Source organism: Neolamprologus brichardi, chromosome 11 (assembly GCF_056152115.1).
Source record: "Neolamprologus brichardi isolate AB-2024 chromosome 11, ASM5615211v1, whole genome shotgun sequence".
Taxonomy (NCBI): Eukaryota; Metazoa; Chordata; class Actinopteri; order Cichliformes; family Cichlidae; genus Neolamprologus; species Neolamprologus brichardi.
The window spans coordinates 8683841-8707909 of NC_142114.1; the positions used below are offsets into that span (position 1 = coordinate 8683841).

The following is a 24069-nucleotide window of genomic DNA, read 5'->3' on the forward strand; positions in this document are numbered from 1 at the left end:
GCACACCTGTGTGGATCGGCGCACTTGTATTCAAATGGTTTCCCCATGTAATGGTCTGCAAGAGGATGTAGAGAGCCATAGCCCTGTCCCTCAGGGCATGAAGCAGGCATGGAGGAGATCCAGGCCCCAGACATCCAGAGGTCCCAGAGTGCAAGAGCCCAAGGAGGACCACCGGAGGGGCATCCGTGCCACCTTCATGGGAAGGGCTGAGGATACCCAGGCGAGGGGTCACCCAGTAGCCACCGGGCAGAAACTAGAGGGGGCTGCACCGGCGTGCTCGTCGGCTCCACCGGCAGCCAGCTGTGCCAGAGTGAACCGAGCCGCAGGCACAGAGGCCGGAGGCCCGAGGGCCCTCCGCGCCCCGGAAGAGGCCCGACTGAGCAGCAGGCGCCAGGCCCCGCCAAGTAGCCACCAGGAGTGAGCTGGCACATGACCTGAGCGCCCAGCCCCGGACACCAAGAACCAACAATGCACCGACCCCTGAGGGCATCAGTCACCGGCAGGGAGTGTGGTGAGGGGAGATAGGCCTCCACACTTGGAGGGCCTGGGAGTTCCCAGAGAGGTGGAGTCCAAGACCCGACCTGACATATAGACACAGACAAACAGGCACACACAGACACAGACATGCATTCCCACCCTCATGCACACATATACAAACACTCAGCACTCACCCAACGTAGGAATAAACGTAAATGGACATGTACACACAATCACACTCCCCAAACATACTCTATACCCCGGGTCCAGGTATCCTCGCCCCCAGAGGGGGAAACGGCACCCAGACCCAAGAGATGTTACCCTTCCCTCCGGGGTGGAGGCTAGCAGACCGCCCCAGGCTCCGCAGCAGCAGGGAGGCCAATCGGACAGCCAGCATCTCTTCCCAGCCCCCCCGCCCCGATGGCTAGCAGAGAACGGGGGTGTGTTAAGACCCCATACCCTCCTCCTCCCGCTCAAGTGTAGTGTTGCTGCGTGTTGCTCTAAAGTGTGTTTAAAACAAGGGAGAGCATGGTGCTGCTGCCAGAGAGCAGCAGGTGTTAGCAGGTGTTAGTCAGCCTTCTGACTTTCACTTCTCGTCTGGAACACCAGACCCACACCCTGCAAGAAACTGTTCCTCTTTTTGCAGAGACAATTTTGCAGTTGCAAGCAAACATGACTAACCTCTCACCTATAAATGAGTCTTATCTACTGTGTGAGTGTGTCAGCATGAAATGCACTCAGTTTCACCTCTCACCTCACACACTAACTTGTAACCTTTTCCACCAGACAGAAGGCCAGCACGTACACATTTAAGATTATAACAAGCATTCAGAAGCATTTAAGATTATTGATTCAACTCAACAGTTTAACGTGGTTATCACTGCACCTGTAATAAAGGCCAATTGGGTACCAATATGTTTAAACATCTGAATGCAATATCAATGCTGTAGATTATGTTATTAATGCAATTGTAATGATGATGATTATTAACAATAGCAGTAAAATATATCTCTAATCCTCACACTGTATTTAGAAAGTTACATGTTGTGCTGCTACTTGGATAGACGCACAATGTAGGATGAACATGGTGATCATAACAATCACGCTATGTTCACATCTGCAAATCAGATGTAAAAGTCTGGGAATGCTTTGCCTACTGAACGTAACAGCCTCACTCTGAGTGTTAACAGGAGAAATGAATATTTTCATGTTTTCTGCTATGAGGGAAGTGACAGAAACACAAATCCAGTTCTGACTCAGAGCGGGGATCATATCAACATCAGTGTGTCTACAGAAAACTCTAGAGTGAGGGTAGAAGTCTTTTCTTTCTCTTATTAGAGGAAACATTTGTGCAAAGAGTTTAAAGTAAAGATGCTGTGGAGTCTGTTGTTCATCACTTTGATTGGTAAGTGGATCATTTGATGTTCCAGCCTGGCACAGTGATGTTTTAATGATCGTTATAAAGAATGAAAAAGTAGTAATTCACTCATTCTTACATCGTTCTCTGACACTTCACAGGAAGATCAACTCAACAGGATCCAGGTAAGAGTGCATTTCTAATCAGTTTCTTCAGGTTATATCGAAAAGTATGATGTTACTTCTGTTCTGAATATACTCATTTGTAAAGGAAATAATATTCTATTTTTCAATTCATTAATTTATGCATCACAGTAGACGTCGCATCTGTGGGAAAATGTTTCATGTGGGGATTTTCTGTTGGACCAAAGCAATATTACAAATATCTGTATAAATATATGCTATAAATTTAAATTTATATTGAATTTTTTTATTAGGATACATGATCCCTGTGATTATAAACATGCAGTCATTGGTGTGTGGGTGTGAGTGGATTATATTAAACTGGGTCATCCTTCGGGATGTTTTTAGAGTCAAATTATAAAATTTCATTAATTCTGATGAATTTTTATTCGCTAAAGGCAGTGTTGAGAAGGTTCCGAACCGTAGTAAAGGGACCTCTGGCTAATACGTCGGGTTCCGTGTCGGGCTCGTAGCCGAAAAATAGCTTTACTTTGTTGTCTGGGACAGAGAGAGGCGTTGAAAGGCTGCTGCAACGGAACTTATTGTTTCGGAGGAAAACAGGAACACGGTGTACAGTCGAGTCTTAATAGCTTACTTACAACTGGGCTCGTCAGGCACTCTTCTTGGCTGCAGTGGTTATTATTATATTTACATGCTTCCAGCTCCCGTTTCTGCTCGATGGCAACTCGTACTTTTCGATTCTCCCTCTTCTCCCTACTCGCGCTCACAGACAAATAACGGGTATCATGGCAACCTTAATGCTGCCGCCTGGAACAACAGAACATAGCTGTCAAACAAAACCCACCTCACCTCTCACCTCACACACTAACTTGTAACCTTTTCCACCAGACAGAAGGCCAGCACGTACACATTTAAGATTATTGATTCAACTCAACAGTTTAACGTGGTTATCACTGCACCTGTAATAAAGGCCAATTGGGTACCAATATGTTTAAACATCTGAATGCAATATCAATGCTGTAGATTATGTTATTAATGCAATTGTAATGATGATGATTATTAACAATAGCAGTAAAATATATCTCTAATCCTCACACTGTATTTAGAAAGTTACATGTTACATGCTTGTGCTGCTACTTGGATAGACGCACAATGTAGGATGAACATGGTGATCATAACAATCACGCTATGTTCACATCTGCAAATCAGATGTAAAAGTCTGGGAATGCTTTGCCTACTGAACGTAACAGCCTCACTCTGAGTGTAAACAGGAGAAATGAATATTTTCATGTTTTCTGCTATGAGGGAAGTGACAGAAACACAAATCCAGTTCTGACTCAGAGAGGGGATCATATCAACATCAGTGTGTCTACAGAAAATTCTAGAGTGAGGGTAGAAGTCTTTTCTTTCTCTTATTAGAGGAAACATTTGTGCAAAGAGTTTAAAGTAAAGATGCTGTGGAGTCTGTTGTTCATCACTTTGATTGGTAAGTGGATCATTTGATGTTCCTGCCTGGCACAGTGATGTTTCAACGATCGTTATAAAGAATGAAAAAGTAGTAATTCACTCATTCTTACATCGTTCTCTGACACTTCACAGGAAGATCAACTCAACAGGATCCAGGTAAGAGTGCATTTCTAATCAGTTTCTTCAGGTTATATCGAAAAGTATGATGTTACTTCTGTTCTGAATATACTTATTTGTAAAGGAAATAATATTCTATTTTTCAATTCATTAATTTATGCATCACAGTAGACGTCGCATCTGTGGGAAAATGTTTCATGTGGGGATTTTCCGTTAGACCAAAGCAATATTACAAATATGTGTATAAATATATGTTATAAATGTAAATTTATATTGAATTCTTTTATTAGGATACATGATCCCTGTGATTATAAACATGCAGTCATTGGTGCGTGGGTGTGAGTGGATTATATTAAACTGGGTCATCCTTCGGGATGTTTTTAGAGTCAAATTATAAAATTTCATTAATTCTGATGAATTTTTATTCGCTAAAGGCAGTGTTGGGAAGGTTCCGAACCGTAGTAAAGGGACCTCTGGCTAATACGTCGGGCTCGTAGCTGAAAAATAGCTTTACTTTGTTGTCTCGGTCAAGTTTGAGACACAGAGAGGCGTTGAAAGGCTGCTCCAACGGAACTTATTGTTTCGGAGGAAAACACGAACACGGTGTACAGTCGAGTCTTAATAGCTTACTTACAACTGGGCTCTTCAGGCACTCTTCTTGGCTGCAGTGGTTATTATTATATTTAGATGCTTCCAGCTCCCATTTCTGCTCGATGACAACTCATACTTTTCGATTCTCCCTTTTCTCCCTCCTCGCGCTCACAGACACATAACGGGTATCATACCCGTTATGTGTCTGTGAGTGCCGGGGTATGGCAGTCCATTCTCCCTGCAGCACGGACTACACTGCCTATGATGCTACATTCTTTAGGGCTATGCCTGTAGCATTCTGCCTATTGGCTTAGCACAACAACAACAACAACAAAAAGGCGCTTTCTCACCCAGGAAACACACAGTCGCAGAGAGAGCGTGCGTCGCCCTGTAACCATGGCAACCTTAATGCTGCCGCCTGGAACAACAGAACATAGCTGTCAAACAAAACCCAAACAGTCCTGACCCGTGACAATATGAAACAGGAAAATACTGCCGTGTAATCCATTTATTTCAACAAAGTAACTGTATTCTAAATACCACCTTTTTAAACGGTAACTGTAATGGAATACAGTTACTCATATTTTGTATTTTAAATACGTAACGGCGGTACATGTATCCGTTACTCCCCAACACTGGCTAACGGCATAACTATTCAACATTAACTGGAATATAATGTAGTGATGCTGCTTGGGAATAATCTGCATGCGTGTGTGTGTGCAGTAGCGGTTTTTGATATGGTCAAGGCGGCATCATGGCATCGGCAAAAAAAAAAGTTGCTTGTACCCATTCTGCCTTGACATCATGCTAGCAAATTTTGGGGATTGCATAGTCACTGACCGTTTTCTATTGCCCATTTCTGAAGTATTATTACCACTGACATTGCTTTTTTTTATTTTTTAACTTTACTTTCTGTTACATCATCAGGATGTAGTCCAGGCTGGGAAACTATCAAACTGGATGACAAAGTGGCATTTCAGTCTTCAGTCTACACAGATCAGCATGGTTTCAAATTCAGTGCTGACAGAGCTTTTGATGGGAATATCTTGATATCTGCTCACACTGCACAAGAGACCAACTCCTGGTGGAAAGTTGACTTATTGGGTCTATGTGAAATTTCCTGCATCACAATTTACAACACAAATCAAGACAATATTGATCTAAGAGGCGCTCGGATCCTCATTGGGAACTCATCTGAGAGAAATCCTGCTGACACCACTGAGTAATACCTTCATCTTACTTTGAATCATTCTATTCTCAGTCAGTCCAATATTTTTAGATGGTGTCCATGAATAATTTCAAGGATTTTAATAACCAAGAACAAAATATTGGAGTTTTTTCTGGTTCTAAAACACTTTGATTGTATTGCTTGTAGTGAAATTTGTATGTCACAGTGACTGTAGAGAAACCTCTGTGGTTTGATTTTGCTGATTGAATGTAAACGATAGATGTCACAGCTGATATACTGAGAGGCTGATGTTGTACAAGTTAGAAAAACCCTGCAAACAAGCAAAACAAAAGCAAATGAGGAAAATATTTTCAACATTTTCTATTACATTAAAGTGAGAAAACAAGAACTGAATAGAGAAAAATGTTGTCAAACATAAAATTCAACCAAACACTTAAATGTCTTTAAACCCAGTAATACAGATAGCCTTGTATCAGTTCTATCAGATGAAATAGGAGGTCTAATATGATGTGATGTGGTTTGGAGTAATAATCAAGTATATGTGAAGAATATAAAATCTTTATTTATTCTCATTTTCCTTTGTTGTTTATTTGTAGGTGTTTTCCTTCTTTCTAAAATGTTCTCAGACAGCTCACATTTATTATCCAGCTGTTTGACTGTCTCCACTGTTTACAGCATGATTTAATCAAACAGAGCCAGAAACTCTTTCTGTACATCTGTCCAACCTTTTGTCTTTTATCACAGGTGTGCAACAATCAACACAACTACTAGAGGAGAAAATAAAACATTTAACTGTGAAAATGGACCAAAGTGGGGGCGTTATGTAACTGTGTACAAAGACACATATGGGTTTTTGATTCTGTGTGAGGTGATGATGAAAGGCAGAGGTACAATAAAACATTCTTACCCACTAAGTTAACTGGTCAGTCAGTAGAGTCAATATAAATGTGTAAATGTTGACAGTAAGAATTATGTGCTTGAATTAACGCAGCATATTAGACACTCAGAAACACTGTTTGGTTTGATGCTTCTAAGTTTCATGTTTTTGATGTTTTTCCTTTTAGAGCCCTTTAAACTGATTAAAGAGAACAAGACATGGGCAGACGCCCTGTACCACTGCAGAGAGGAACACATGGATCTGGTTTCCATCCTTGATGAAGAGTTGGAGGCTCAGAAGGCTGACACTCCCTTTGTCTGGCTGGGTCTTCAATACATCTGTGGTTTCGGCTTCTGGATCTGGGTCAACGATCAGTGTGTATTTTTTGATCAGTGGGCTCCAGACGACACAAGAACAGCAGTCTGTGGCATGAACGCTGCCATGAATACAAGTGGGAACCATTTGTGGTACAAGAAGTCTGTTTATGATAAATATAATTTCATCTGTGCAGTGTAAGAAGATCCATGGATTGGTTTTGTTTATTCAGTTAGACAGGTGTCAGTAGTGGCTTGTTGGGTTGTAGCAAACTTTCCTCTAATAAATCAAAGGTGATGGGTTCAGGCTCAGTGTAGCAGGAAGATAAACAGTGGTGAAATTAAGCAGAACTTTCCTATTATAAACATGTTATTGTTTATTTTTTAACAATCTTCTACAGCCTACTTAACTGTCTTCACTGCCTCCTTTGTGTGTCTGAAGTTACATTTAGGACAAGCTTCTGCTGCATGTATTTTGATATAATGGTTATATGAAACAAGAATAATTAGAGCTATTTTTTCCCTTAATTTAAAACATGATTTATTCATGTCTGTCATGTGTGAACCTGTTGTAAAAATAAAACTGCAAATGGAGCACAAATGTTTGTCAATTCATTTTTTTTCACCTCACCACATCATCACGCCACCTGGTGAATGGGTGATTTGGAGACCCAACTTTGTGAACACAGTAACTCCTTCATTAAGGAAGCTGAGTAGCTGCTGCATCATGGCAAAAGTGGAGACATGTACTTCACTGGCAGTGACTGACTGAGCAGGATCCTCTAACAGCTTTGTGCTGTGTAGTAAAGTTGTTCCTCTCTGCAGTGGTTTTGTGACAGTACTGCTCTGGATACTGAAGATTCTCTGGAGCAGAAAGTTTACAAGTTCAGAGGTGACCTGGCTGTGAGACAAGGAAACTATCAGGTACTGTCACTCACTCAATTTAGTCTGTGCTCTCTTACATCAAATACTTCCTAAAATAACATCCAGCTTAGTTAACTGGTACTTTTATTGCTGATAAACAAGTGTCCATTCATGACTATCAGTTTACATTTTTATCAGCAGCATCAGTGTTTGAATATTTCCCCGAGTCTTGATCCTAGTTTGCTCATTTCCATATTTCCTACCCAACAAGTCGTCTCATTAAAAAGGACATTTCTGTCGTTTCATTTCACACAGCCAAAAGTGCACAGATGTAGTCAGCAGTGTGTTACATTGTGTGTTTTTATTGACAGTTAAGAAGAACTTGACAAATTTTCTTTCACCTTTATTTTGTCATTTAATTTGTCTTTAAACAAAATGTAATTTTTCAGGTTTTTTGTATGTAAAGTTGCTCTTGTCACAAGGCTTAAATTCCCAGACAGTTTGGATTAAATTGGCTCCTTTTTATAAACCAACAGTTTTTCTCTCTTTGATCTTGGTGATGTCAGAGGACCTGATCCCAGAGAAGATGAGGGAGACTACCAGGATGGGGAGAGCCTGACCAGTGTCTCTTTGCACAGCTTCAGACAGCGCTGGTGGAACAAGATCTTACTGACAGGCGTGTTAGAGACTGACGGGCAGCAGCATGAAACACAATATCCACATGCTGCAGTGTTGACTGTTTACAAAGGCGCACACAAACAGGAAGTGAAGAACCAGGTGAAGATGGTTCAGACAAAGAGCATAGTGACTAAACCATCACTATTTCAGTAACTATTGAAATAGTGACTCTTTTTTGCATTAAACCATGAAACAAAGTGAATTATTTTAACTGCTTCATGTTCTGCTTCACATGTTGCTTATGGTTGTTAGTTTAAACACAGTATTTCTATATTTCTGATTTAAAAAAAAAGTAATGTTTCAGATGCTGCTTGTATCAGTCGAGCTGTTTTGAGCATTATGCAGATAATAAAATCTCTCAGGACAGTGTAGGCTTGTTTTTTGTTCTCTTCACGTTAGTGGCAACAGATTAACTCCGATACGGCTGCTGGACTTGTAGCAATAATAAGCTTATCTCTTGGTCTAGTATAATTTCAAGAGGTTTACATTAAAATATCACACAAGCTCAGTGAAACTTATGAGGATATTGTGTTGTTTTTATAGCTGCAGCTCCTGTGTGTCTGTGAGTGGATAAATGTGACCAATATAGAGTTAGCTAAACGTTCTGTTTAGACTGAACCCTGCTGTCTGTCTCTCGTTCATACTCTTGCTTCTTCTCAGTGGTGTATTCATGCTGCTCTGTAAAGGCCCCCAGCCAGTCATCTGTCCCATCCTGTGGGGAGTCCTGAAGGAGCTGTGACGCTCCATAGGATGATTCTGGGGGCTCCAGTTTAGCCTCCGAAGGGGATTAGGCTGCTGGAAAGCGTGGGACTGAAGATTAATCTGGGCTGCTGTACCTGGAAGAAAGAGCTTTGGGTCTTTCTGAAGCTGAGGCCTGAGACGAGCTCCTGTTGAAGCTGGAAGCTCTTTGATAGTTTGTGGTTGGAGCTGGGGCTGGCAGTACCTCTGTGGCTGAGCCTGCCTCCTGGTTTCTAGAAAGGAGAATTTGGTTTGCACACCAGGTGTGTGTCCTCTTAGAGGTGTAAAAAGAAACTGATGAGTGGTGTTTGCTTGTTTGTGTTGTGTTGTAGGAGGAGGGTGGAGTTTGGGATTATCATGTTGAAGTTCCGGTTTGGGTTTGAAACTGTGTGAGGAGCTCCACTGTCCTCTCTGTGTGTTCAGGTCTGCAGCAGTCCTCAGAGGGTTTGTGTTTCTGTTCCTCTGCTGAAAGAAGAGCCCTTCGGTAGCCACGTCTGCAGGATCAAGATTTGAATTCTTCAAAGGTGTTTCACAGAGTACAGTCCTGTGCTGTCTGTGTGTCGGGGACACAGTGTGCAGAGGGTCTGACTCTTGAATGGCTGCATTCTTTTCAGCTGTAGTGCTGATGTAGTGGGTATGATCAGGCAGGTTTAAGTGACTCTGAATCTGGTATTTGCTCTTCTCTTTTTCATTATGCATTGTGTGTCCAGATTCCATTGTATATTTGGGCTTTTCCACAGATTTACTCTGCACCTTACGCTCCATTTCTGGTTGAATCAAAGGCTTCGGGTACAGCTGCAGAGGTTTTCTTTGGATTTGTGTACCAGTGTCTGCTCTGTGCTGAGGTTGGTTATCCCCCCAGCTGCTCACCAGTGCTGGGCTCTGGGGTTTATGTAGAACTGTCCCAGCTGCTTTTGTCTGAGTGTTTTCAGCATCTTTATTCCAATCCCACTGAAGACCTGTCTGGTTTGATGCCTGCTTATTGATACCAGTATTGCTATGAAGGGCCGCATGTGATGTGGCGTGTCGGCAAAGAGTGTGGGGCACAGTGATAAAGGTGACAAAGCCGGTGACGGGTTTGGAGCTGGAGTGCAGCCTGTGAAATTCCTGCAGGAAACATGTGACTGCGCTGCCCTTTAACAGAACAGCAAGACTCCGATGGACCTGCCAGAACAACCAGGAGAAGCTGAAGGGATCACACACACACACACACACACACACTGTTACTAATTGTACAACAGAAAATTAAAGAGAATTCATACAAAAATTGTTGATAATGATGATGTTCCTGCATGTTTATACCTGTATGAACCAGTCAGCACCTCAGTCCAGTCACTGATGATAAAACTCTCTGCAATCTGACCTTTCAGCTTCCTGCCTGTCTTTGCACAGTAGGTCTGTCCATAGACGCTGTGTACTGACAGTTTCTGTGCACACACACACACACACACACACACACAATTATTTAACACAAACTGTAGCATTTGTATTTTTATTGCTGTATCATTGATGGATGTAGATATTTATCTTGACAAACGTATCATTTGTTTACTGATTGTCATAAGCAGTCTTTTAAGCAGCAACCTCCAGGGCTAAGAAAACAAATCCTAATTTGGAAGTGATAATTGTGGTACCTGCCCAGACTACAGATTACTGAGTTAAAATGCCCATCCCAGGGATGGGCATCAGCCATTTTTGTTACATGATCCAGTGGCAGCAGCGTGTTTTAGGAAAAGTCCCTTAAAGATCAAATGCTGGCTCACAAAAGAAAAACACATCACATTAGACAAAAAACAAAACAGCATGGTCATCATATAGAGCCCGGTGAAGGTGCTTTCCATGTACAGTGTTTGCTTGTGCTGTACTGTTGCATCAGAGATACTGTGGTTCTCTGGCAGGCTTGATTTAAGGTGGCATGGTTACAAGATAAAAAAGAACAAGATATAAAGCATGTATATGGATACTTAACGTTTTTACTCTTGATTTCTTCAGAATAGTGCTGCAATTTGAAGGTAGTGAGAAAGCGAATGACGAGTGGACTCACAGGAAAGTTTTTACTGTCGAGTTTGAGGTCCTGCCACATGCTAACAAACAGGTTCAGGTTCAGCTGGTCCAACAGCAGATGTACAGACACGTTTCTCTTCTTGCTCGCCTCCAGAAGATCGCAAAGCAGCTCCACGTCACTGAAGCTGTCCACCACTATAGCCAGGGCCTATAGACACGTGGTTATGAGTTATTGAGGAATCACTTTACCAAACACCTGCAGTGACAGAGATCACTCACACTGCCTCAGCTCACAAGATCCAGCACTGGGTTTTTATTTCACATGCGCGGGTATGCATGGTATATTCCTTTTTACATGTACAAACATACACAAAGAAACACACAGACACCTCCAGCCATACCAGTTTAGCCTTTCTGATGAACTGCCTAACCAGGTCTTTCATGCCAGCTGCCCTGCAGTCTGAGGGGAAGAATACGTGAATCATCTGTTTAACCAACACAGGACCACTCGATTTCACATCTAATAAAAAGGAGCAAAAGAAAACAGTAAACAGCAGTGAATTGCAACAGAAAGCTCAATTATACATTGCCCCCAAAAAGTGCAATGACCTACAGAGGATTTAAACACTTTTACAAAATATTTAGTACTCTATTAGTACCTTTTAGCTGACACTGACCTGACTCTGCCAGAGTACAGTCACTGTCTGCTGACACTTCAGAGCACTGTGCGGGAGAGTTTGAGCCAGCAGATAAACTCTCCAACTCTTTGCCATCATCATGCTGCTCACTAGGATCATCTGCATGAGACAGAAAACCATTTAAAGCAACTCAACCTGGCAACAACCTGGGATAATGGGAACATTAAAGATGTACAGAAATATTTCTAGCCTGTGTGACTATCCCTCCCATTCTTCAGGATGTAATTCTTCTCTGGCTCTGACAGAAAGTCCACTTCTCCCTCTGCTCTCAACACCTCGTGGTAATCCTCCAAGCCCCGGCTGAGCAGACAGTCCGCTGCAAGACGAGCGCTCTCGTTGTGGCTCAGATCCACTGTAGAGCTGCTAGATATGAAATCATAGGAGGAGGAAGGGATGCGGAGGTCTTGGAGACGTCGCCTTACCTTCCCCAGCGGCTTGGACGTCCTGTACCACAGCGCAGACACACTGTTGGAAGCATCCATGGATACAAAGCCTTATTTTCAGGTTAGAGAAAAGTTAGCATGCCGACGTTCCAGCTCTGGAAATCAGTTTCTCTAAGAGAGATCTACTGATTCAGACAGGTAAAGAGAGAAAGGCAGATCCACCCCTGCTGAGGGCAAGATGGTTTCCTAAAACATAATGAGAAGTGACAGGTGAAAAGTGAGTCAGTCAGACTGTGGGTGTAAGACGGTGACCTTCAAGTGTGTAACTGTGAAGGTAAAGATAAAGAAATTTACAGGAAATGATGCAAAGATAGAATAAAAAATATTAGCCTGTAAAATTTGAGACATCATTCAAAGAAATTCTGCTTTTAGATGTGATTCTGTGGCTCCAATACCTCCCTGTTTGTGCTTTTGTTTGTTAATTAACTTTGGCAGTGACAACAGGGCAGTGCATGCTTTGCAGTTTCCTTCCCATGGCCTGTGACAGAGTGATGCAGAGCAGGTGAGCACAGATAAAACATGGGTGGAGAGATAGAAAGCAGTGAGTGACAGGAATGGAGATCGCTGCCATTTCAGCTCATGTCAAATAACACCTGGATGCTCACAAGACCAAAAGTGATGACAGTTAATGCCACACCCAGACAGTGAGAAGAGGCCCACAGGTCAGTGTTTTTGCACTTCTGCTTTGGTAGAATCTAATCTCTAACTGTAATCAAATTATAAATCCTCTCATCCAAATTATAACCCAACCTAAATGCATTCTGAATACAGAAAAGTGTGACTGCAGATATTTAAAGTTTGTTTGTTTTTTAAAAATACATGACTCTGACAAAGAAAGTCATAATGACACAAAGATCAATGTAGATTTTTAAATGTTTTTATGCAAATAGGTTTTAAATAAAGCAAATACAAAATACATTAAAGTAAAAAAGGACTCATGTAAGAACTGCACATCTGTTAAAAACATGACAGCAAATTTAAACAGTTTATTCTTCACTATGGACTCTGCAGAAGAAGTGTGTGAGTCCGTTACACACAGTACCGAGAGTATGTCAGATGGTCTTACACACTGCTTAAAGAAAAATAGTCAAAGCTGGTTTTTGAGAGAACCACCCAAACATTACAGGTTGATGTGAGCAACAATGTGCACATGGCATGAAGCACAAACAAAGCCAGAAACTGAAATAAACTGTTTCTGTTCTCGACTGGTGTTTTGCTAAAACATGAGTTTTCATGAGGATGAAGAGTGGAAGCTGTTTGACTGCATTTGTACTTTAAGGTGGAGGGATGGATGGCAAAAACATTCTTTGGAAGCAGTTAGCTCATCGGTCTGATTCACTGTCCGTCTGTTCCAGAGAGCTCGAGATAAGAATATGTTTCTGTGACTCTGTGAAGCCAGAGTTTGAGGGAGTTTGTGGTCACTGGGAGATAGAGGACAGTGTGTGGACAGACTGTGAGGAGGCAGAGCTGCCCTCTTTGGCTCTTGCTGCCAGCTTCTGTCTCAGTTCTCTGATTTCCTTCAGCAGTTCTCTCTCACTGCTGTCCAGCTGGGCCCGACCTCGGTCCAGTGAGACTGACAGGAAAAGAAAGAAAGGATTACTGATACAAAAACACATTTGACAAAGGAGGATAGAAGGAAGGCAGCTTCACAGTTTGTAGTTGTGCTCCAACACTTAACAGATTAGTAACAGATTATTATAATCAGATTATAATCGTGTGGTGGTTACAATAGATCATTACTTGAAATACTACCCAGCTTTGGTAAACCGATGGGGAAATACATTTTGCCACATAATGTTTAAAAAAACATGGTGATAACAAGGACTTACAGTTGGTGGAGGTGCTCTCTGAGGGTGAGCTGCTGTTCAGACACACCACCTGACTTCCTGCTGGTCTCGCAGTGGTGAAGGAGTTAGTCCTGACAGGAGTGACGGCACCGTGTCTGTGTAGAGGGTCTCTACTCAAACATGGTGACCTTATCCTCGTCTGCCTCTCACCATCTGATACACAATAAATACACTGAGATGAGTCTGAATAATAGACTCTGTGTGTGTCTGTGTGTGGTAGTGAGGGGGTAATACCTGTAAATGCTGAAGGGCATGGTTGGCAATGATCCTGTAACAGAGCTCTGAGAGTCATCACCTCATCCCACTGCAAATTAACAAGCAGTCATTCTTTAAATGAACAATGCTCACATTACATCAGAGGATGATGATAATCAACTAAATTTTCTTGAAGGGAGGACTTTCTGACATTAGTAGGGAGCAAAAAGAGACTGGATGGATTTGGTGTGTGCTCGTGTGCCCTGTGCTTTGATACCAAGTTGTTGTTATGATGTTTTTAATAATAATTCAGTGTCCAGCCTAACAGCCCAAGGTCAGTGGCTTTTTACTGGTATATGTACATTTTATCGGTCTTTATAAAAATCTTTTATTTTTATTTTATGTTTTTTTTATTTTACTTTATAGAATTATAATCTAAACTAAAATATTTTATTTCTCTGTAAATCTGAAAAACAAAAGCCTTGAAACAAATATGGTGTAGTACACCCCATGCCGCCCCCCCATTAATCAGTACTTCAAGTTTTACTCAAGTTTTTAACACAAGTGTATGTACTTCTTAAGTACAGAACGTCTGTATTTTTGCCAGCTCTGCATGTTGTTCTTACCTTCCTTCCCGCCACATCTCCCATAGTGTCCGTCTCTGTCAGTCCCTCTCTCGTCCTGTCCTGCTCAGAGTCCGCCTGCTGCAGGCGTTCCCTCACCTCCCTCCAGTCTGACTCCAGGCCCAGCTGGCGTGCCCCTCCGAGGGACTCCTCCCGGCTCTGTGTGTGTTTGTGGAGAAATATGATTTAGGTGACTCTACTGCTCCTGTTGAAAAGCCAGATGGACACACGACTTCATGTTTGACAATTACACTGGAATTTGTAACTAGCCTGCATGTCTTCCTCAGCGTTACGCAGCAGCTCTGTGTAACTCTCTCCCTCTCTTTCCGCCTGCCTCGTTCTCCTCTCTACTTGCTCCTCGTCCTCTCGTCCTGCACGCTCCTGCTCTTTCAACAAACGCTGGAAAAACCATGAAAGAAAAGCAGCAAAACTGATTAGACAGTGGAACTTTTAATAACAGTCACAGTGCTGGGAATTATATAAACATCTGTGAAACCACATTTCATTTCACAAGACTTTACCCAAAGCATAACAGGTCTCATGCATTTAACTGGAAGCTGTAACTGTTTTGGCTATAACCAAAACTTGGGTTGTGAAACACATTTTATTTGGAAATTGTTTTCCAGGTTAATGAGAGTCACTATTGGAAAGAAATGTACTAACACAAAGGGAAGAAGTGCAGAGTGAAGGAGGTGAGGCTGGTAGGGAGTCAGGGGGGTGTTTGTCACCTGTTCAAGTTGTTTCCTTTGAACCTCCATCTCCATCTGTCTGACCTCGAGATCCTGGACTGCTGCAGCTGTCTCCTGGTCATAAAGAGTCATCTGCAGCACAAAATATCAACAAGCACATAAATCTCTGTGAGCACCCTGACAATACACTTTGGTGTTCCAGTCCATTACAGGATTTATAATGTGCTAAACTTCCACTATATGAACCAGATTACTAATAAAGTGAAGTGTACACATACACATCTAAACATTACCATCCATCCATTCCCTTCCGCTTATCCTTTTCAGGGTCGCGGGGGGTGCTGGAGCCTATCCCAGCTGTCATAGGGTGAGAGGCGGGGTACACCCTGGACAGGTCACCAGTCTGTCACAGGGCCAACACACCTATGGGCAATTTGGATTTATCAATTAACTTGGACTGTGGGGGGAAGCCGGAGTACCCGGGGAGAACCCACGCAAACACGAGGAGAACATGCAAACTCCACACAGAAAGACCCTGCTGGCCTGATGGTGGAATTGAACTCAGGACCTTCTTGCTGTGCGGCAACAGTGCTAACCACTGCGCCACCGTGCTGCCACGTGCTAAACATTACCATCCACATTACACAGAAGAGATAAATCATTGAAACTTGAAATCTACCAGTATATATGTTTTATGTGTACCTTGCTGCATTTACCTTCCTGCTGATCTCCTGGTCTAGTCTTTGTATCTGTGAGGCTCTCAGGTCCTGCTGGTGTTTGAGAAAGCGTCTTCTAGTTGTGTCCAGCAGCTCTAACTCCTTCACCTTGAGCTCTCTCTTCATGGCGGCCAACCTGAACAACACAGCACAGTGTCACCAACCCATTCTATGAACTCCTGTCATTCATTTAAGTCATACTTCATTTTCAAAGGTGCGACGTGTACTTTGCCCTCTGCTGTGTCAGTTTCTCCTCTTCCTGTGACAGAATGTTTCTGCGCTGTTCTTCTGCTTTCTGCAGCAGCTCCTAAAACCGATTCAATTAAAACAGTAAAAACTGGTTCCCTTTATTTCCACTTTATTTTAAGTGTTTGTTTGTGTTGAACACCGCACAGTCTGAGGATTACAGTAATATACTCCTTTTAGAATTCGGAAAACGAATCTACCTGTTGTGCATAAAAGGCCTCCTCTTCAGCCTGGCGACGTAAAAAATCTGCACGCATTGCTGACACCTCCTGCCTGAACACACACTTACATGTTATGCCTTCTTCCTCCCTCCTTATATTAAGTTTGAATATTTACTATTACCAAAATTAACATGACTTTTTTTTCTCTTTTCTTTATTATTGTTTTGTTTTAATCTCACCTCTCTCTGAGATACTCCATCTCCTGCAGTCGTATCTTCTCCTTCTCCCTGCTTTGGTATTCCACTATGAAATCTGGGTAATGATTGAACACAGGGTACTGGCCTTTGGTCAGTGGTGTAAAGTCAGAGAGCATGGCCCTGGGATGGATGTCAGCTGGTGTGCTGCTCATGAGTCGGTAGGCCTCCTTTACCATTGCTCCAACATCCAGGTTGTTACGATGGTGGAAGAAATACTACAAAAGAGGAGAGACAGAAAAGTTCATTATGTGTCAAAATTTATGTTTTCCTGGATTCGATTAGATGAGACAAAATGATGGGAAAAGTACCTCAAAGTCTTGCTTCTGTGAGCAGAGGAGGAGAGGCTCACGGCAACAGATGATGTAAGCCACACAGGCCATCAGCAGAAATGATGGATGGTTGGAGAAAATATTGTCAAACAGTTTCAGCCACTCATCCCGAGTCAGAACTTCTGAGAAGAAGGTCTCCAGCAGGGGCCACACGAAGAGCTAGAGCAAGCAGGGAGAAGTGTCATAAAAGTGCAGAGAACGTGTGATCCCACTGAGCGCGTGCAATTGTATGGCACATTATCTGACAGCCTCTCTGTGGTTCTGCAGCTTCTGTTACCTGCGAAGTAACGCCACAGTCCACCAGGTGCTGCAGCAGCTCCTTGTCATGATGAGCCAGGACATTCTCTGCCATGTTCAGGATATTCAGTGGAGGGTTGGGGAAATACTCAAACCAGTGTTGGCACCAGTTCACTGCACAACCAAACAACTGAATCAGCAGAGATTCCTGTGAAAGGTTCAGGTTGACTAAAAGAAAAAAGGACTTTTGCATTTGGATCAAATGTATATAGCAATCAGAAGTGTCTGTACACTCTGAGCAGCAGTGTATTTTGACCTCATGATCTTATGCTTGTAGCAGTGCCATTCTCAGACTGATCAAGTTTTCAAATGTTTGCCGATGTAATATTACAAAAACACACAGCGATGATGGAGCTCTGTAAGAAAATACCTATGACAGTTGCCACCACTTCGAAGCAGAGCATCGGATTGTTCTGGAAGAGCTTGACAAAAGGAAAAGCTACTAGAGGAAGGTATTCCACCTCTCCAAAGATGGCTGCCCAGTGAGCTAAAGCAGACAACACCCTGTGAAGAAGACAAAACAAGCGGTCACAATGTTTTTGGGTCCAACTATGCTGTATGCTCATTAAACATACAAATCTGGTGGTGGTGGTTCTTGGGTTAACCCATTAGTGCCCTTTTACACACGGAGGAAAAGTTCCTGTTAAGGTTTCAACATCCAACATCGAGTCTTCCATAGTTTTCTTGACAGTAAAACTGGGTCAAGATGGACTGAGAGACACCAACACTTGTGTATATTTTTGATTTGCCTTTTTGTCCTGTCTCTCCCTCTTTTCTTTCCCCTCACCCCCAACAGGTTGCGGAGGATGGGAGTTTTTCCTTCCCATTGTCGCCAAGTGTTTGCGTGATTGTTAAGGTTTCTTTCAAACAGGTACTCCATCTTTACCCTCCAAAATAAAGCACCTCAAGGTGACTGTTGTTGTGACCTGGTTCTAAATAATTAACACTGTATTGAATTGGATTATATGCGTGAGTGTGAGCACCTCTGCAGTCCTCTCAGCAGTTTGTGACTTTTGATGGGGTATTTCTCGTGCAGAGTGAGGAAGGCTGAATGTAGGCCTTTGTCTGTCAGACTGCTGTATGCTGCATGATTCTCTGGCAGGCACAGCAAGGACCGCCACACAAACATTCTGCAATGCAAATATAGAAAATTACTTATTATTTTCCTACATGTATGCCTAAATCTTCCTGGTGAAAGTCGTGTTTACCTGTATTTAGCTGGGTATTCTCCAAATGCCTTTAGCAGAGCCACCAGTCTCTTCTTATTTAGACCAGCTGGAAGTTCATTCTGTTCACAGAAAGAAACTAAATTCAAAACAACCCTTTAGCTTACACAGTCATTACATCCACAAAATGATGTGTGTTCTAGCAGTTTACCTCTTTATCCTCAGCTGTAGTCCCAGCAGGAGGTCTAAGGGTCTTCACTTGTGTGCGTCTGCCTGAACTCTTGGTTGGTCTTTGAACAGCCTCTGACCTTACCTTGACCTTTAGGTTTGAAAAGTCCTGATCAGCTTCACCACCAGAGACTACTGCCACCTGAGAGGGAGGAGGCTGTGGAGAGTGCCAGGGTAAAACAAACAATCAAACACACACACAAAATTTCAAATCAAGACATGTGGTAACTTTGGTATGAACCCTATTCATCACATTCTTGCTTGTCACCTTGTTTAATTCCTGCGTGAGACTCTGGACGCTGTAGATATTGACGCTTCCATTATCCATGATAGCCACAATGTGTCGGCCGTTAGGGCTTACTGCCACTGTAGTGATGGATTCATCATGGGAACCCACGTGAAAGAGAAGCTTGCATGTGTGAATGTTGATGAACCGCATCACACCATCCTGACTCAACACACCCAGTGTCTATAAGACATCAATCAAAAAGGAAACTGAGAAATTCAGAGGAAATGTACAAATTAACAGCATATAGCCATATTACATTACGTTACGTTACATGCCAGTTAATTTTCTCTTCAATGTACAAGATATGAGATTATCTTTAAAAAAAATCTACTTAAGAAATAATTTTTGAGAACGTTATTTTTAACATGAAAACAAGCAAACTGGAAAAAACCTAAACCCTTCTGGTAGCACTGTTTGTACCTGGCTGGCTCCTCCGTCGAAGCTGTCGGGCAGGAATTCCAGCTGTCTGACCGTTCGAACTTGCGTGGGCATCTGAATCACCCTGAGCAGCTGTTTGGTGTCCAGACACCAGAGGTGCAGCAGGTTGGAGCGCCCACCTGCTGCAAGGCTCTTACCGTCACTGCCAACACAGCACAAGTATGCATTAGAGACTTTTGTAAGGGGCTGTTAATGAGTGGCTGTGAGATGAGAGACCCACCGTGTGACAGCAAAGGCCTTGTAGAAGATTCTGGGTCCACAATCGGGAACAGGAAGCTGGTATTTGCAGAAAAGTGTGTCACTCTCCCACGCAAAGATGGAATCATCACTGAAACAGCTGAGGATGGTGTTGCTGAGAGGCAAGAAAAACACCTGCAATGCAAACAACACCTGACGTGGTCAGTCTACAGTGTGGATGTCCATTCATTTATATCAAATTAGTGCGTCTCGACCTATAGCACCTAGAACAAGCTCCAGCTCACCTGCAACCATTAATTGCCTAAGCAGAAGAAAATGGATGGATAGTTTGCAGAGCATGTCTGCATGCTCACCCTCTGTATGCCTACAGACTGCCTGATGTTGAGCTTTCTCTTCCTTTGGAACGTGTCCAGGTCCCAGAGCTGCGCTGTGTCTGAGGATGTGGTGATTGCATAGCGGCCTGAGCTGTGAACGGAGATGGATGAGACTGCTCCCTCGTGACCTCGCATCCAACTCACCAGCTGCTTAGTGTCTATGTAATTAACCAGAACAAGTTAATTTGTAGTTCAAAAGAAGAAGCAAATTACACATTTTGGATTAAAATGACCAGCTGCTACTGGGAGAAATGAAAAAACCCGCAGAGTGCTGGCTGGCTGTGCTTACAATAAAGAAAATCATTTAAAAAAATGTTGTTAAGAATAAAATTACAATTCAATTCAATTTTATTTATATAGCGCCAAATCACAACAACAGTTGCCTCAAGGCGCTTTATAATGTACGGTAGACCCTACAATAATTCCGTACAATGAACTACAAATGAAAAAGTAAGCAGCACTTTATGTGTGAGGACGTACCTTTGTCAAAGCATTTAATAGTGTAGTCAGCCAAAGCCACAAGGAACTCTGTAGTCCTGCGGAGGCTAAATGCCAAAGAAGTGCAGGCCTGTCCTGTTTTCTGCACCAGCCGAAATCTATCCCAAGAAGAAGGAGAAGAAAAAAAGAAAGAAAATCAAATAAATTTCAAAAGCATCAAAGGTTTTAAGACTCCATTCTGAATATATTTAATATTCTAATTCAAAGGCAGAACATTTATGAATCAAACAATCCTGGTTGATAGAAGTAAATCCTAAACAATACAGAATTCTGTACATTTATATACTAAATAACCAAGTGTCCCTTATAGCCACACACCTGTTTCTACTGATGTCAAAAACATAAATGTTGCCATGGTGATCCCCAGCCAGGAAGGAATCACCAGTGGTGTCGAAGGCCACGTGGAGGAAACGCACCGTCTTGGCCTGCTGAGCAGTGCGGACCACAGTCACTAACACACTGAAAAAGGCAAACAAGGCACCTCATCAGAGACAAAATAGTGTCTGAGTGAATCATCACTGCTCCCTAGTGGTCACCTAGGAAAAGATCTACTACGATCTCTCTGCACCTGTGTGCATTAACCACCGGAGGTCTTACTTACACAGGTGTGGGATATAAGCTATGTTAACATTACCTTAGGAATAGCACAATTTCTCACTGTCACAGATTCTTTATAAAAGAACTGAAATCAAAATCAAATTTCATCTCTGGGCTCCTTGATGGTGGTGTGAGAGAATGCTTGAAAACAAATGAGTGAATAGATCATTCTCGCATTATTTAATATTTTCTAAAAACAATAACCTAACAATGAATGATTAGCAACAAGGATTTGACCTAAATGAAAAGAACAACATTTGCTTGTTACTAAGTACTATACAAATTTTGCATAAATTTCGTTCACAGCAAAATATAATCAACTAGCACAAGACATTCAAAGCATGTTTTCTGTAAGAGAAAGAATTTAACTACATCATTTAACAACCCCAAGATGACATCTGACGACCTCCCATGAACCCTTAGTGACAAGTTATGACACGTTAGTATACATCAAAGATGTGGTGTGACAACCATGTGATGTTTCCAGTTTTTTTCAAGGGCAGCTGCAGAGGCAGAGGCCACCCTCTTTAACTTCTGATGCACACTCACTCGTTCTGTTCTACAACCAAATATGACAGAAAGCAACAAAAGACCTCCAAGGTTTTACTCCTAGTAGGGTTTCAAGGACTAAAGAGTTAAGGGTTTTTGCAAATTGAAAACAGTCACTGTGCGTACTACAAGAAAATATTTTTGTGTTTCTGTGTGTGGAGTGAAACTATAGAACTGAAGCAATGTGCAAAGATAAAGCAGTTCAGAAACAGGTATAAAGATATGGTTTTCGTTAGGTATAAGAAAGAGAGAGATGTTTGAATGTCAATGAATGTCTCTGGTTATTCCAGGTTTATTCAGATTTTGCAATCAACACACAAAATTGGAGGTATTTGTCTTTCCCTGGCTTCCTCTCACATCCCAAAGACCTGCAGTTATTGGATTAGGTTAACTGGCGAATCTAAATTTGCATTGGTGTGAGGATGATTAACTCTCCTGCAAGATGCTGTCCAGGGTGTACCTGGACACTCTATGGCAACTGGGATAGGCTCCAGCCCCCACCCCAACAACCCAGAATCAGATAAGCTGAAAAGGAATGGGTGGTTGAATGTATTTCACACAGTGTATGTAAATGCAAGTAAAAGTGAAATTATAAATATGTATATTGTTGTTATTGAGGTTAATATCAATAAAGAGGCAGGATAAACAATAATGGATTTACCGGCAAAGAGTGGGGTTAAATAAGTGTGCACTTCTTCCCACTCTTTTGGATATGTAAACTAAGTCAGCCAAAGTGAAGCAGTGTATTTTGCATGACTTTCTGTGTACTGCTTCCATGTTCAAAAGAAACTGAACTAAACAAGCAAACAAATTGCCAGGTCTCTCTTGGAAATGAGATTTTTAATCTCAATGAGATTTTTTTTTACCTGGATAAATAAAAGGACTAATAACAAATAATTGCCGTAGACAATTTCATCCATTTCTCATCCATGAATGTTTGATTGGGGTGAAATTTTTAAGAGGTCACAGTGCACTAGTCGCAACATTTTTATATTCATGAAGTCAGTCAGAGACCTGTAGAGAAGATTTACATTTATTTATTAAAAAAATTTCCTTTAATTTGATTCACATTCAAACATAAATCATTTGTAAATCTGCAATTTGCTAGAACTACAGTTAAAGTTTCATAGTTTTCTAGGATTACTGCGGCCTTAATGAACTAGTAAAACATAACTAATTCTTTGATTGCAATTAGCAAATAAAATAACTCATCACAACAGTAGTAACGAATCAGTATTCGTTAAGTAAATACCAACAGACACAGTAAAAATACTTAAAGTAATAGTGCCAAAATACAGCAATCACGGCAATACAAACTGACAACTTAGAGCGCTATGTGTAATAAAGATGCCCCGCATGTAAATGAGTCCGTGCAGCATCAGCTGACAGTCTGAGAAACTAAATAAGACTTTTGGGAAAATTAAACCTACCTTTTCCCCGGTGTTGGTTTTCGATGCCAGATTTTACCCTCCTCTTTGTTCCCAATGTCCGTCACCTCCATTTTCAAAAAAGTCCACACAGTTCAGGAGGTAAATTTACAAAACACCGCTTGAGTTAACTTAATGTCACTATGATATCGCATGGCTTCCCCGCTAGCAGGTTAGCCGGCTAATCTTTTTACAGGCGGGGTAAACAGCGGCAAATTTAAAAGAGTAACATTGACTAAGTGCGGTAATGAGAGAAACCGTTAATGCCCTCGATAAAGGCTTAGCAATATAATTCAGATTTAAGTAATGCCCTAAAGGTTTAGCTGACCCCCTACGAACAGGTTTTATTCACTTGTTATTGTTTTGTTTATTTTATTGGTTGGGTTTAAGAACAGTTATTTTGTCGCCCAAAATTGACGAAATACGGCAGAAGGCGTGGCCAAGGAGCGTGAACGCGAGGTATTTTTCACCCCTGTAAAATATTTTTTCCACGAGACCCAGAAAAAAAGTGAATATTGAGTAAATTTTTATTTAAAAATAAAATTAAAAAAATAAATACGTGACGTTTATTTATGTATTAGTGTATATTTGTTTATTTTATTTATTTATTCATACATTCATCTACATCCACACAATAAAGCTCCGAGTTTGTCAGGTATTCTTTTTATTATCATACGTTTTCTTATCTCATATGTCAGACCTCCAAAAGCCATTCTAATACTTAAGTATTTAAGTAAAAAATCCTAATCCTTCACCCACCTCTTTAAAGGCAGAGTGAAAGATAAAAGGTAAACTCCAGCAACTGAACCCTGAACTGAACTGATAATTAATTACGATTAACTGATCGCCACCACTTTTTAAAAAAGCATTATTTCGTGCCCAGTCCCCTTCTTGTGGTCTGTTTTTAGATCTCCACAGGGGCCGCGAGAACGGCGTCGTTCGGCACGCCTCTTTGTGTTGCTGGCTGCCTCTGGATGGTCAAGTGAGC

At 41.8% G+C, this 24069-nt stretch overlaps 3 protein-coding genes across 6 annotated transcripts; 1 reads left to right on the top strand and 2 right to left on the bottom strand.

Moving 5' to 3' along the window:
- Window positions 1-3429: 3429 nt before the first annotated feature.
- LOC148100492 (fucolectin-3-like) lies at window positions 3430-6734 on the top strand. 4 transcript variants are annotated; one of them, XM_087847731.1, is made up of 5 exons: window positions 3430-3463; window positions 3577-3600; window positions 5080-5374; window positions 6086-6228; window positions 6406-6734. In XM_087847731.1, the coding sequence occupies exons 1-5, from the start codon at window positions 3430-3432 to the stop codon at window positions 6732-6734; spliced, it is 825 nt and encodes a 274-aa protein (XP_087703857.1). The 4 variants fall into 4 exon arrangements, with proteins under 4 accessions (XP_087703857.1, XP_087703858.1, XP_087703855.1 ...); XM_087847732.1 differs by having other exon boundaries at window positions 5092-5374; XM_087847729.1 differs by having other exon boundaries at window positions 3577-3597; window positions 5065-5374.
- Window positions 6735-7847: 1113 nt separating this feature from the next.
- Window positions 7848-12040, bottom strand: sack1a (scaffolding CK1 anchoring protein A). Its single transcript, XM_087847733.1, has 6 exons — window positions 11705-12040; window positions 11476-11613; window positions 11218-11336; window positions 10857-11024; window positions 10115-10239; window positions 7848-9998 (listed from the first exon to the last, which is right to left on the bottom strand). Exons 1-6 carry the CDS (start codon window positions 11994-11996, stop codon window positions 8666-8668), a joined length of 2175 nt encoding a protein of 724 aa, XP_087703859.1. The 5' UTR covers window positions 11997-12040; the 3' UTR covers window positions 7848-8665.
- A 93-nt stretch (window positions 12041-12133) lies between these two features.
- Window positions 12134-23484, bottom strand: tbc1d31 (TBC1 domain family, member 31). Its single transcript, XM_087848091.1, has 23 exons — window positions 23085-23484; window positions 20827-20967; window positions 20491-20606; window positions 19990-20168; window positions 19659-19810; window positions 19421-19580; window positions 18980-19180; window positions 18695-18868; window positions 18526-18605; window positions 18301-18447; window positions 17688-17821; window positions 17298-17431; window positions 17000-17179; window positions 16674-16906; window positions 16474-16546; window positions 16255-16334; window positions 16028-16163; window positions 15351-15443; window positions 14893-15021; window positions 14626-14781; window positions 14039-14108; window positions 13787-13957; window positions 12134-13530 (listed from the first exon to the last, which is right to left on the bottom strand). The coding sequence occupies exons 1-23, from the start codon at window positions 23153-23155 to the stop codon at window positions 13376-13378; spliced, it is 3165 nt and encodes a 1054-aa protein (XP_087704217.1). The 5' UTR covers window positions 23156-23484; the 3' UTR covers window positions 12134-13375.
- Between the last annotated feature and the right edge of the window lie 585 nt (window positions 23485-24069).

Excerpts from the sequence above, each read along its gene's own strand:
- tbc1d31 (XM_087848091.1), bottom strand. The coding sequence starts at position 23,155 with ATGGAGGTGACGGACATTGGGAACAAAGAGGAGGGTAAAATCTGGCAT. Across the intron at positions 17,180-17,297 it reads ACTGTGGCGTTACTTCGCAG|CTCTTCGTGTGGCCCCTGCT; the intron begins GTAACAGAAGCT and ends TGCTTGCTCTAG. Across the intron at positions 16,547-16,673 it reads ATGGAGTATCTCAGAGAGAG|GCAGGAGGTGTCAGCAATGC; the intron begins GTGAGATTAAAA and ends GTGTGTGTTCAG.
- sack1a (XM_087847733.1), bottom strand. The coding sequence starts at position 11,996 with ATGGATGCTTCCAACAGTGTGTCTGCGCTGTGGTACAGGACGTCCAAG. Across the intron at positions 11,025-11,217 it reads TCATCAGAAAGGCTAAACTG|GCCCTGGCTATAGTGGTGGA; the intron begins GTATGGCTGGAG and ends ACGTGTCTATAG. Across the intron at positions 9,999-10,114 it reads GTGCTGACTGGTTCATACAG|CTTCTCCTGGTTGTTCTGGC; the intron begins GTATAAACATGC and ends TGATCCCTTCAG.
- LOC148100492 (XM_087847729.1), top strand. The coding sequence starts at position 3,430 with ATGCTGTGGAGTCTGTTGTTCATCACTTTGATTG. Across the intron at positions 3,464-3,576 it reads GTTGTTCATCACTTTGATTG|GAAGATCAACTCAACAGGAT; the intron begins GTAAGTGGATCA and ends GACACTTCACAG. Across the intron at positions 3,598-5,064 it reads AAGATCAACTCAACAGGATC|CTGTTACATCATCAGGATGT; the intron begins CAGGTAAGAGTG and ends TAACTTTACTTT.